General features: G+C 34.9%; 1 protein-coding gene across 1 annotated transcript in view; it reads left to right on the forward strand.

The window, feature by feature from the left end:
• The window catches only part of adamts9 (ADAM metallopeptidase with thrombospondin type 1 motif, 9), a 35,540-nt gene extending 21,963 nt beyond the window's left edge, over nucleotides 1–13,577 (forward strand). The window contains exons 23-28 of the mRNA XM_039673475.2: nucleotides 1,137–1,256; nucleotides 4,013–4,120; nucleotides 4,219–4,386; nucleotides 6,400–6,675; nucleotides 7,875–8,036; nucleotides 10,644–13,577. Of these exons, the coding sequence (XP_039529409.2) occupies nucleotides 1,137–1,256; nucleotides 4,013–4,120; nucleotides 4,219–4,386; nucleotides 6,400–6,675; nucleotides 7,875–8,036; nucleotides 10,644–10,832 (1,023 nt within the window). The 3' untranslated portion in view covers nucleotides 10,833–13,577. The remainder of the gene's footprint in view (nucleotides 1–1,136; nucleotides 1,257–4,012; nucleotides 4,121–4,218; nucleotides 4,387–6,399; nucleotides 6,676–7,874; nucleotides 8,037–10,643) is intronic.
• The last annotated feature ends 113 nt before the right edge of the window (nucleotides 13,578–13,690 follow it).

Consider the following 13,690-nt stretch of genomic DNA (forward strand, 5'->3'; position numbering starts at 1 on the left):
ACTTTGTCAGTGTCCATACAGTTTAATAAGAAGAAATTTCATACACACAGTCAACTTCGCGAATACAGGAAGAAGCCATCTTTAAAAAATAGTCTCTTCCAGTCGATCTACGAACACCAATCCAAGTGCGCTGAACTGTGCAGAATCTCATATGGTCCGTTGTTTTCGAAAGAAACACAAACACAAACCATTTTCTTCTCTTCAATATGTACATGTAGCCAACTGTTCGCGCTCACCTTATCACCTTATTCACATCTCACCAGCGCACTCGGATCAGCGTTCGTAGATCGACTGGTAGAGACTATTTTTCAAAGATGGCTTCTAAAACTGATGGCCTAAAACTTTTCACAGTACTGTAGCTTTGCAGGTAGGTTTCTTCAAGCGCCTTGAAGACATTGCCACCGTTTTTCTGGATTAAGTCTATGTTTTTTACGTTTCTTTATGTAATCCCAGACAGACTTGATGATGGTGAGGTCCGATCGTACCGGCTCTTTTCCCTTGTGCATACAAAAATCTCACTGGATTATTACAATTAATAGCAAAAGAAATGTTTGGAAATGTAAACTGATATTTCCTCCTGACATATATAGATATACATAACTGGCTTAAAACAATTTTTGGGGTGAAAATACTAAAGCGCCTAAAACTTTTCATTCTTCTAAACATGCAGCATTTTGAATATCATCCAGTCATGGATAGTGTGTTTTCTACCCAATTGAGCAGTTAATGCTTATCTTTAGAAAAGCACATAGTTTCTTCAGGGGAATCACAGAATGTGCAGCGTTTCTGTGGGCAAACTATCTTTAAGTCCTAAAGTATGATAGAGATTAGACATCACTCTTGCATAGATTAAGCAACCATGATAAATGCATGTTTGAGGTGCTTTACTGAAGCATATGCGTTCTAGCTGCAAATTCTGCCACACAAGCTTGACCTTGTTGCAGTCAAGTCAGCGATGAGGAAAAGAGATAAAGAAAAGGAGTAAGATGGACCCACCGCCCGCGTCCCAGGTTGCCCATGCGGGTGCTTATCACATCAGTGCTGGACTGTGGACAGTCTTAAAGCATAGGCGTTATTATGTAACATTAAATTAGATACTGTCTCTAACTTATCTTCCACTTTTTGTGTGCATGTAGTGTACTACCACATGCGGCCCGGGTTATCAGATGAGAGCTGTAAAGTGTGTGGTTGGCTCATACGGCTCTGTCATGGATGACACAGAATGTAATGCAGCAACACGTCCAACAGACACTCAGGTAGGAGTATTGATCTCTAACATTCACTTTGACTAGGGGTGTAACAATATATCGTGCCACAATATATTGCAATACAAAAATGCAACAATACGTATCGTGGGTATAGTGACAATATGTATCGTGGATAGTTCGCCCAATATAAAAATGACTGTGTGAGAAAAGGTTTTCAGAGTTTTAGTGTCAGTACTACAGTAAACTACTATATATAATGTTGATTATAATGTATAATAATGCAATGGGGGAATATTTCTGGCTCCTGATAATGCCAAATATTTTAACAGTAAAAAGTGGCCTACATTTATTTTAAATATATCTAGTCAGTGACAGAGATTAAGCAGATTCGTCTAAAATAATTCTGTAATTTCAGCTTCAGAATCATGAATATTGTTATTCTGGTGTCGCCAATGTCCTTGGGTTAAAAGCACCGAGTCCAAGTCTATTCATTTAAACCCACAATGTAATACCAAAGTTAGCATTTTAATCAACAGCACATTTTTTTGTTAACCTTTTATCATATGTCTTGGAGTATCGCAATAATATCGTATCGTGAGTCCAGTATCGTGATATGTATCGGATCTTGACATCCCTAACTTTGACTCTCATTCATTTTTCTCTATTTCACTACTGATTGCAAATTAAGAACTGTGTTGGGTTTTTATATGCTTTTTGGAAACCATAAGGGGGTCAGTCAGTCTATTATAACAACTCTTCCTGTTTCAAATTGCGGTAATATTGGTGAAATAAAAGAAAAAGAAGCCAGAGTGCAGGTTAAATGTTGCTTTTATGAACTGAAGCACAGTTAAGACTCCATTGCAAACACTGTTTTTCCTTTAAATGGATATGATTTGTTACACTGATATATTAAATGATTCACTTGCATTGTTATACATTTCGTTTTTTAAGTATTTTTTGTAGATATTGTATGAAATAATACACAGTATTTTAAAAAGAGGTGTAAAAACAAGTATTATGATAAATATCTGAGAAGTTTTATGCCATCTTGGAATGAGAAACTGGAAAAGAGTTAAGAAAGTGGGTGCAGGTACAAGCTGAAAGGATGGAAGGAAGTTTCCCACCCAGCATATTTATCACCTGCACTCAATAGGCCTCGTCTGAAGGAAAAGCCTAGGTTTATACACACACACACACACACACACACACACACACACACACACACACACACACACACACACACACACACACAAACATTGCATCAGGTTAGTGATAGGAAATCAAACTTAACTGGGTTCCCACGGTCTTGGAATATCTGGAAATATCAGGGAATTTTAAATTTGCTTGTTAGTCATGGCAATTAATAGTCTTAAAAGTCATATTTTAAGAGCATAATTATTTTATTTACACAATAATAGTTTTAGTTTTTTCTTTTTTGTGTGTTTTTCATCATTTTGATGAATAGGTTGATGATTCATTAATGAATCTGAATTAGAATGATTGGAAAGATGGAAAAGTAATTTAAAAAGAAATGTGTGTGTATGTGAGCCTTTCATTTTTGCATTTGGATGTTTAGTTTTTTCATAATAAGCTGCCGTGGTTATAACGTCTATGTCTATATAGTTCCAGTGCAGATTTATATTTGATGCTCATTTAAGTTAAACTGTAGTCATCTGGATCTTGATTTGATCAACTTTCACAATCTGCAAATACCTGAAAAATTCCATTTACCCCTCCCCCCCCTACCAGTGTAATTGTGCTCGAGAGCCGGAGTGGCTGAATGCTGTTTCACAGACTATTTTATGAACTTTCCTGAGGCATCGGTTTTATAAAGCTTCATTTTCACAAGGCTTTCAGGAGATGAAAGAAAAAAAAAAACTTTTTTCCCACCATCAAGCCATCTAGGTTGATAAAAAAATCTAGGAACATATATATACACACACACATATATATATATACATATACTATAAGAGACAGAGAGAGTAAAAAAATGTAATAAATAAGGGATATTGTACAGTCAGACGGATTACCACAAAATAAGCCCAGACAAGATGATCAGGACCCGGACGCAAAGTGGAAGGATCTTGTATCACCCTGAAGGAGTTTATTTTGCAATACCAGGATGACTGTACATTATCCCACATATTACACAGATACTCAAATTGATATTTCAATTTGAGCTCATATTCAAGTTATATAAACAAGCAGAAAGCGCTATGCAATTAATCGTTTGCTATGTAGGAAAATGGTCAACTATACACTGTAAAAAAATATTTTCAAGATTTGTTGTCACAACATTTTTTCTTTTGTCAAATCAACTTAAATAATTTATTTAGTTGAGCTAACTTATTATTTTGAGTTTCTGATGATTAAATCAATCTCTCCTTCATTGTATTAACTCACTTTTTCCAGTTCAATCAACTTAAAATGTTAAGGCAACCAGGTTACTTACTTTTTTCAAGTTAAACCAACAATATTTTTTTACAGTGTAGTCCTTCATACAAAACTATTTGATTACAGAATGCCATGATTGACTTATCAGAATCAAGCATTCCAGAAAGAATCAGAGGGGCAATAAGTGTAGGTAGGCGGGAGTGTGAGAGAGTCTCCCGAAAGGAGGGATACGAGAAGTAAGAAAGCGGGAGGCCCCCGGGTTTAAAATCCTCTTACCGTAAGGCGCAGTGACCCAGAACAAGTGATTCCAGCCAGTCAAGCAGAAATCTAGCATATTGGCCTCACCCCTAGAGTCACGGATCTTCATTACTGATAATTAGTTGTCCTTCTCCTCTTCCTCCCTTCCATAGGACTGTGAACTCTCGCAGTGTCCTGTGCCTCACCCCGTCGCCCCAGAGACCAAAGTGATGTCACATCCTGGTCATAAAACACAGTGGCGCTTTGGATCATGGACACAGGTACGTCCCTGAAAATGTGATGTATATGAATTACTAAATAGTTGTTACGCTTGTCTCTGTAGTATGCTATTTTAAAATGGTTGTTTACCTACCAATAGTGCAGCGCCACCTGTGGAAAGGGCACCCGGATGCGTTACGTAAGTTGCCGTGACCAGCAGGGTGGAGTCGCAGAGGACTCAGCCTGCGCTCATCTTACAAAACCCCCTGCAAGTGAGGTGTGCTCCATAGTGGCATGTGGGCAGTGGAAGGTTCTGGAATGGACCGCGGTAAATAAAATATACCTGTTATTTTATCGTTGTAATCTATTAAAACTTAAAGGAATAGTCCAACCCAAAATGAAAATTATCCTATAATTTACTCATGACTTTCTTCAGAGTTTTATACAAAATATCCTGGCTCTTCTAAGCTTTATAATGGGAGTGAATGGGGTAACACTTTACTTGAAGGGTTGTGCATAAGACTAACATGACACCTTCATAATCATGACATGACATATGTTATGAATATAAATGAAGTTTTATGCATGTTTATGACAACTGTCATTGAGTGTCATTCGCTCAGTTATGACATTTTTAATGCAAATATGACATTGTTTGAGATATCTTTGTTATGACACCTTGACATAAACCAATAAATCATAACCTGCCAGTGTCTTTGTCAACTTGACATTACTAAGACAACCCAACCTGTCAGAAACATGACATAGCAGATTAATTATCAAACTTAAGAAACCACCAACATTACATTAAACTGTCAGGCGGTTGGTTTTGACATTGGCTGTCATGAAGCCATTATAACTTTTTAATGACAAATTCAATTAGTACCACTGTAGTTGAGGTCACGAAAAATATTTATGACACATTTACTGCCAAACACATGACAGTTTAACTTAATTTTACGTCAAGTTGTCATCCCAAAGACTGACAGGTTATGATGTTATGGTTTATGTCAAGATGTCATAACAAAGACATCTCAAACAATCATATTTGCATTCAAAATGTCATTATTGAGCGAAAGACACTTAATGACAGTTGTCATAAACAGGCATAAACCTTACTTCATATTCAAGACATATGTCATGTCATGGTGTCATGTTAGTCTTATGCACACCCCTTCAAGTAAAGTGTTACCGTGAATGGTTACTTAGATAACCCCAAAAAAGTGCATCCATCCATCATAAAAGTAATCTATACGACTCCAGGGGATAATACAGGCCTTCTGAAGCAAAGCGATTGGTTTTTTGTAAGAAAAATATCCATATTTTTAAAACTTTATATACTACTTACGGTCACGAGAGAGTCAAGTTCCTGCGGAAGGGTAACCTCTGACCCGATTCATTTTTGGGTGAACTATTCCTATCGACCTATTGAAATTTGTCAGTTCTGCACCACTATTATCACCAAACAGAGTTTCAAACATATGTTATTACTTTTTATTTAATCACTTTAGTTATTTTATTACTCAAATATTTTATTTTTAACTTATTTATCTTATTTTTAGCCTAACATTTTTTTTTTTCTTCATAACTATTTGAGTTGAAAAATGATCAGGTTATCCAGCATAATTTAAGAATGTCCTTGTGTTTCAGTAGAAGCAGGAAGGAGTTCAAGAAAGAAAGAAATTTACTTATTTGAAGCGTGACCTAAAATAGTGCAGAATCTTAAATATACTTAAAACCTAGAACTTAACATACTCAGTTTATTTTTTCTGTTTGGACTCCACTGTATTTATTTAATATATATATGTACAATATTAACATGCCACTGAGTTAGCCAGCATTCTTTCAACACTGCAAGTATTTGTATTTTCATTCACAGCTGTTCTGCAGCCTAAAATTATAGACAAATGACCTTGATCATTCTGGCGTTTAGAACTCAGTTGTAATTGGAAACTGATGAGAGGTCATTTTGTGTGGATCTTGTGTGCAGATGGGGTTTGGTGTGCATAATGTTCACATTTATACAGGAAGACAAGAATTACTATGGAGTAGCTGGACTGTCAATGGTCTCCTGCTTTCCATTGGTTTAAAATTGAGACAAACCAGTAAATCAACATTACATAATCCAGGTTGCAGTATCAGGAAAAGAACAACAAACTAAACTAAAGGGACTATTATTCTGGTTGCACTTTATTTTACAGTATGTGCACTTTCAAAGTATTTACAGTGACAGGTTGTTAGTTATTTGATTTAAAGATTACGAGAGAACGTGTATATTAAAAATATTGATTAAAATAAACTGCAATATTCCATTAAAATATATATCTGTCTGTATTTACAGTGCTCCGCATCCTGTGGTCAGGGTACAACCACACGCCAAGTGGTGTGTATGAACATCAGCGATCAAGTTGTGGAATTGAGTGAGTGTGACCCAGATGACCAACCAGCAACAGAGCAGGAGTGTGCCATGCCCCAGTGTCCGCCTCGCTCCAGCGACCACGGGGGCTTTTCACCTAACCCCGATTTTCGGAAAAAAAATGTTCCGACCGGACGAACTGACCGTAACAGAGCCGGCAGACCCCAGTCGCATCAATGGAGGACTGGGCCATGGGGGGCGGTAAGTACCTCTAAACATCTTAGAATGATTACATCTGTGCATTCCCTGCTCTGTATGTCTCTGATATTTGATATAGTCCAGAGACTGGTCCTGTTAGAGACCTTTTGCTAACCCAGGAACTGAATGACATCTAAGGTGTTGTACATGAACCCTCCAAGTCAACCAGACAGCATCATTTCCTCTGTCTGATAAATGATGCTGTTTCCTTCATCATATCAGTGCTTAAAATAGTCTGTAGAATTCAAAGAAAAGCTAATATTGTGCAGTATTTGTGCATTACTTCCTCTGTGTCTTAAAGTAGGTATTTGTAGATCTTTTGAACAGGGTTTCCTTTATAGCTATATATTTATATCCTTCCGAGTGATAGTAATCATGAGGAATTGAATGATTTGTGTTCTGACTCGAGTTTTTTTAAGGATTTCGCTCATGATTTATGATACTTTAAACAGCAAGTTGTTAGACATTTAAACTGATTACTCAAGATGTGATACTGACAGATTCATAAAAAAACTCAAAAAGCACAAGTCATTTTTTCTCAGTCTATGCTATAGATGCACACGATATAAACTGTTCAAAAGTTTGGGGTCAGAATTTTTTTTTTTGTTGTTGTTTGAAAGAAAACTTTTATTCAGCCAGGACGCATTCAATTTATCAAAAGTGGCAGTAAAGAATTTATAATGTTACAAAAGGTTTCAATAGATGTTCTTGTTAATCATCAAATAATGAAAAATGTATCAGTTTCACAACTCCTTTCAAAATTGCTAAGAAGAATCAATCTGAATCAATTAAAAAAATGAAGACGCATTTATTTATTGTTTATTTCTGTTCAGTCTTTCTCTTTTAATTGAATCTCTTTTACATTTAATTCAGACTGCAACAGAACCTACCTATAACGTCATTTATTTTGCTAGACCATCAAGTGTATTTTATATGCCGAACCATTTTTGAAGGGTTCAATGGTGTTCAGCCTTTTCTAAAAAAAAAAAAAAATCCCCTTGATTCCCAGTTGTAATTTCTTTCTCATCAAAGAAATCTGGGCTGGTCAGTGTTTGTGCATTGACGACGTATATTTTCCATCAAAGCTAATGGGATGTGAAATTGGGCCAGTGAGAATGTGCTAGTGCTTTTGGTTGTGTGTAAGATGTGTGTGTGGTCTTTCTGTCATTATGTAGCTTCTGTTTCTCTTTCACACCTCTCAGTGTTCGAGTACCTGTGCCGGAGGATTCCAGAGGCGTGTGGTGGTTTGTCAGGATGAGAACGGCTACCCTGCAAACAGCTGTGATGAAAGCACACAACCCATAGAGCAACGCTCCTGTGAGTCCGGCCCCTGCCCTCAGTGGTTCTATGGCAGCTGGGGTGAGGTGAGACTTGAACTATCAAATCTATTCACTATTGTTTAAAAGTTTGGGCTCTTTTTTTTTTTTTTTTTTTTAGAAAGAAAATAATATTTTTATTTAGAAAGGACACATTACAAGTGACAGTAAAGACCATTGTTACTGAAGAACTGTTCTTAACTTTCTATTCATCAAATAATCGTGAAGAAAAATGTATCATGGTTTCCACAAAAATATTAAGTAGCACAGTTGTTTTCACATTTATAATTTATACATTTATAAGCACCAAATCAACATATTATAATTATATATTATAATGATTTCTGAATGATCATGTGACACTGAAGAAGGAAGTAATGGTGCTGCTGAAAATTCAGCATTGCTACCAAGAATAAATTACATTTTTAATTCAAATTTAAAAATATATTAAAATATATAAGTTATTGTGTATTGTGTGCATTTATATATGACATTAATCATTTATATATCACATTAATTATTTTATATATATAAATAGACACACATGCTTGTATTTAAGAAATATGTTCATGTATACATATATATATATATATATATACATAGAAAATAGGGCTGTGCAAAAGTTAATTGCGATTAATCGCATCCAAAATAAAAGTCTGTGTTTACATAATATATTTGTGTGTACTGTATATAATTATTTTGTATATATAAATACCTATGCATGCATGTATATATTTAAGAATTATTTGCGCTTAAATTCTGTTTATATATATAAATACATAATCTATATTATATAAATATAAATATTTTATATATGAATAACACATTTTCTTAAATATATACATGCATGTGTGTGTATTTATATATACAAAATAATTATATACAGCACACACAAATATATAATGTTAACACAGACTTTTATTTTGGATGCGATTAATCGCAATTAATTTTTGCACAGCCCTAATAGAAAATAATTATACACAGTGCACCCACATATATTATGTAAACAAAAACTTTTATTTTAGATGTGATTAATCGTGATTATTCATTTGACCTAATATTTATAAATAATATAAATAATATATAAATCTATACAGTATACTAGATACACACACGCATGTATATAAGAGAACAAATATTATTTATATATAAAATATTTATATTTATATGTAATATAAATTATATATAAATCTATATACAGTATATACATGAAAATATTTCTTAAATATATACAAGCATGTGTGTGTATTTATATATATAAAATAATTATACACTGTACACCCACATATATTATGTAAACAAAAACTTTTATTTTGGATGTGATTAATCACGATTAATCATTTGACAGCCCTAATAAAGATAAATATTTTATTTATAAATAATGTTTTTTCTTAAATATACATGCATGTGTGTGTATTTATATATATACAAAATTAAGCCCACAAAACAGCCCATATATATATATATATACTGTATATATACAGTATATATAATCATGCAATGTATTATTTAGCTCTTACCAAATAGTAAGACTAAGGTTTTGATCACATTACACACAATCTCCATATTTATCATGCATTTACATTTATAATCACATTTAATACAACTTAATACAAATGTCTTTTAAATCTGATTTGTAAAATCAATTTCTTGCAGTATAGGGTTAAAGGGTTAGTTCACCCAAAAATGAAAATTAAGTCATTAATTACTCACCCCCATGCTGTACCAACCCCGTAAGACCTTCGTTCGTCTTCGGAACACAAATGAAGATATTTTTGATTAAATTTGAGAGCTGTATAACTACCACATTGGCTCCTAAGGGACTGCCTCTTGACGGCCCAGAAAGTCAATGAAGAAAATGTTTAAATATCCCAAGTGACTACTGTGGCTCAACTATATGTTTATCAAGCGACGCGAATACTTTTTGTGCGAAAAAACAAACAAAAATATCGAGTTTATTCGACTATTTCTTTTCCTCCTTGTAGGCCAGAACGAGACTTCCTTAGATTTCCACGACGCATGCGCGAGATTTGCGATCTGCTCACACCAGCTTCACTACTTCAGATCGCAATTCTCGCGCATGCGTCGTGGAAATCTATAAGGAAGTCTCGTTCTGGCCTACAAGGAAGAAAAGAAATAGTCGAATAAACTCGTTATTTTTGTTTGTTTTTTCGCACAAAAAGTATTCGCGTCGCTTGATAAACATATAGTTGAGCCACGGTAGTCACTTGGGATATTTAAACATTTTCTTCATTGACTTTTTGGGCCGTCAAGAGGCAGTCCCTTAGGAGCCAATGTGGTAGTTATACAGCTCTCAAATTTAATCAAAAATATCTTCATTTGTGTTCCGAAGACGAACGAAGGTCTTACGGGGTTGGTACAGCATGGGGGTGAGTAATTAATGACTTAATTTTCATTTTTGGGTGAACTAACCCTTTAACTGGATTTTTTTTTGTCTTTGAATAGCATAGGCCAAAATATCAGATTTCTGAACAAAGTCTTATAATCATCCCTACTCAGCAAAACAATGTGACATTCTGAAATTATGGACATGTGGTCTAAGCCATCTATTCCTGTCTAAATGCTGTCTTAACAAAGATGATAATATGTTAATGACACAAGACTTTCACCCATACTCTGTTTCTACCTCCCTAGTGTTCAAAATCCTGCGGAGGAGGGATAAAGACCCGGCTGGTCGCTTGTCAGCGGCCCAACGGGGAGCGCTTTAACGATCTGAGCTGTGAAATTCTTGACAAACCACCCGACCGAGAACAGTGCAATACTCAGTCCTGCTCTATTAACCCTCACTGGAGCACAGACCAATGGAGCTCGGTACGCTCATAACTATTTTAACTTTTTCCTTTCATAAGTCCTCATTCTCGCAACATGCTGAGGTTTCTTTACACTCAAGACATGAAGAAAACAAACTGAAACTCAATTGGTTTGATCTTTGAGTAAGCAAATATCTGGTTTTAACATTTGCTGCTCATAGTGAGTTTTGGTTGCACTTATAGACCTACCAAACAACATGCAGTTAAAATCTGTTTTCGAGTTTTCTTTCCTGACTGAAAAAGTGAGCATCTCTTTGGTCGATGTGTTTATGTTTGAATGCTGTATCTTCCCGACCCCCCCTTTTAATTTTCTTTTTCCAATGCAGCTGTACTTTTGATAAATACAAATCCTTTTGAGGCCCTTTTTTGTGACTTGTGTTCAAAACACTATACAGTTGTATATATACTGAAGTATTTAGAAAACATGGGGAAGTAACATTTGTATTGCTCCACTCCAGATCTGAAACATCTGGCCATAGGCCGTTTTCCTTTATTATATTGAAAAACCCTTGAAATCACTTTTTCTGTTGCTCTTCATAATTCATTTCTCATGAAAACTGACTTTTTCCAACCATACCTCACATGAACTCAGCTAGCCATTGACCTTTTTAAAATTCATCATGGTGCTTTTTCAGTATAAGGGAGACTTTATGTGAAAATATGTCTATAGTTGCTATATTTTTGTATATTTAAGATAATTTACAGAAGTACACGTAAATACAAAAAAAATGTGATGTAATCTGAAATCAAATGTAGCTTTGTTCATTTATATATCTTGATTTGTTCTGATATTGTAATATTTTTCTGGGTTATTTACAAAATCAGTATTATTTCAATTGTGTGTATAAAGCAACAAACATGTACTAGTCTAGTACGGTATGTAAAATTCCTCATTTTTATTTCCCTCATACCCAGGGAAGGCCAGTTTTTTTTTTATTTTTATTTTTTTATTCTGGTTGTTGGCCAGTTACTTGTGTCTACCTCATTCTCAATGAAGTGCCCCATATCCATCTTCCGTCCACTTTTTATATTTGTGGATATGAATAACAAATAATAACATCCATAATCTCGCATGGATATAAGTATATTTTTGAAGAAACATTCAGTGTTGTGAAAAAGTTTTTCTCCGTGCATTCCAAGTGTGCTTTATTATCATGCCTTTTATCTATTGATATTGATGAAATGGGTACAGGTATCCAATACCTGTATTTCCTAAAAACTAACATTTTCATGGGGTGTACTTACTTTTTCATAGCACTGTATCAATACAAATTTGTATTTTTCCCAAATACGCCATGGTGCTATAGTGTCTGTGGTGCAATTCCCTTTCATGACATGGTCTGTTAATGTCAGCAGACTGAAATTTATTTGTTTCAATCAAATGGCAGTTTTGAGGTGCGCATGAACGTTTCTGTATATTATTGTATGTATTCGTATTTATTTTTGCTGCCATATTTTTGTCATTATTTGTTTGAACCTTTTATCAATGATGGTCAAATTAAACAACTGCAAGGTTTTATTTTACACATGTTATTTTTTATAATTGGTGATGTTTTGAAAAGTAGGCAAAATTTTGTAATTGGTGAATATTACTAGATGATTTATGAATTAACTAGAAAAGAGAAAGAATTTAAATGTTGAATGTCTTGTATTATTCAGAAAATGTTTGACATTTTAACTGCCAATTGAGCATATATTTTCAATATTTAATGAATGAAATAAGGTACAAAATCACTGAGCTTAATATCTGTTTCGTGGTGTCAGACCTTTATTCTCGATGACCTTTTTTTGTAATCCTGCTGCTTTTATTTCATTTCTCATCTGAATGGGACGTCTGTTTTACCTGTTTTTAAACGATTGCTTGATGGGGGTCTTTTTTGGTGCTCACTCACCCCAGTACCTGTAGAGGAAGTCTCCTACCGCTGGCTATTTCCTTTTGGACACCACAGGATATTAACCAGCCCTGATGGTGGTGATATGGTCACAGTCAACCAAGTGAGCATACATCAAAAATAACAATGGCGAGGGCACAGGGTGGGGGGACGGGGGACGGGGGTCAAGGACGGCCTTTGATCTGTGGGAGGGTTTTTACCGGCCTTTCCAGCTCATCTAATCAGAATGGACACACTTCTCAGAAAGAGTTTTATTCTTATGGGAAAAATGCGTGGCGAGAGCGAAGGCCCTCGCGGAGCACGGGGGCCTCTGCGCCTGGATATCTCTGTGCAGTTTGAAACCTCGAAATTCTCACGTTGGAATGTAGCAAGGCACTTGGCCAAGTATTTAGCCAGGCTGGGACTGATCATTTTGGCAACAATTTAAAAGAAAGACAAGGGAATTTTGCCTGGTCCAAAAAGCAAAAATTGTCTGACCAATGAACAAGAGTTGGACTTATCTGTTTTGATTGCATTCAAATTGGAATTGGGAAATTTCTATATGAGTATGTTTTGTTGTTTATTTGTGACAAAAATACACGTTAATAATTTGTATTTTATTTTTCTATTGTCAATTTGATGGAATTTGTATGAACAATACACTCTGGGACGTGAGATCAAGCTTGAGCATTTTAAGATCATGGCTGGTTTTCGGATGAAGGGAATTTTTAAGTAAATGACCCCATATTTTGTATCATTTTGAGTGTAAAAGTTAGTCATTTGCACTTATTAAATCAGTGGTGCATTCATTTAACAAAGTACATTAACTCGAAACATGTGCATTGCCATATAAAACCAAACTAAATGATTGATATGGCCCCTAAATATTTACACAAAGTATTATGTATGTAAAATTGTGTCAAATATTTAAAAAGTACATATAAAATACCTGTATAAATAACATAACTGATGAGAAATTAGCACCAAGATTGTGATATAG

This window comes from Pimephales promelas, chromosome 21 (assembly GCF_988280905.1).
Source record: "Pimephales promelas chromosome 21, fPimPro1.hap1.1, whole genome shotgun sequence".
Classification (NCBI taxonomy): Eukaryota; Metazoa; Chordata; class Actinopteri; order Cypriniformes; family Leuciscidae; genus Pimephales; species Pimephales promelas.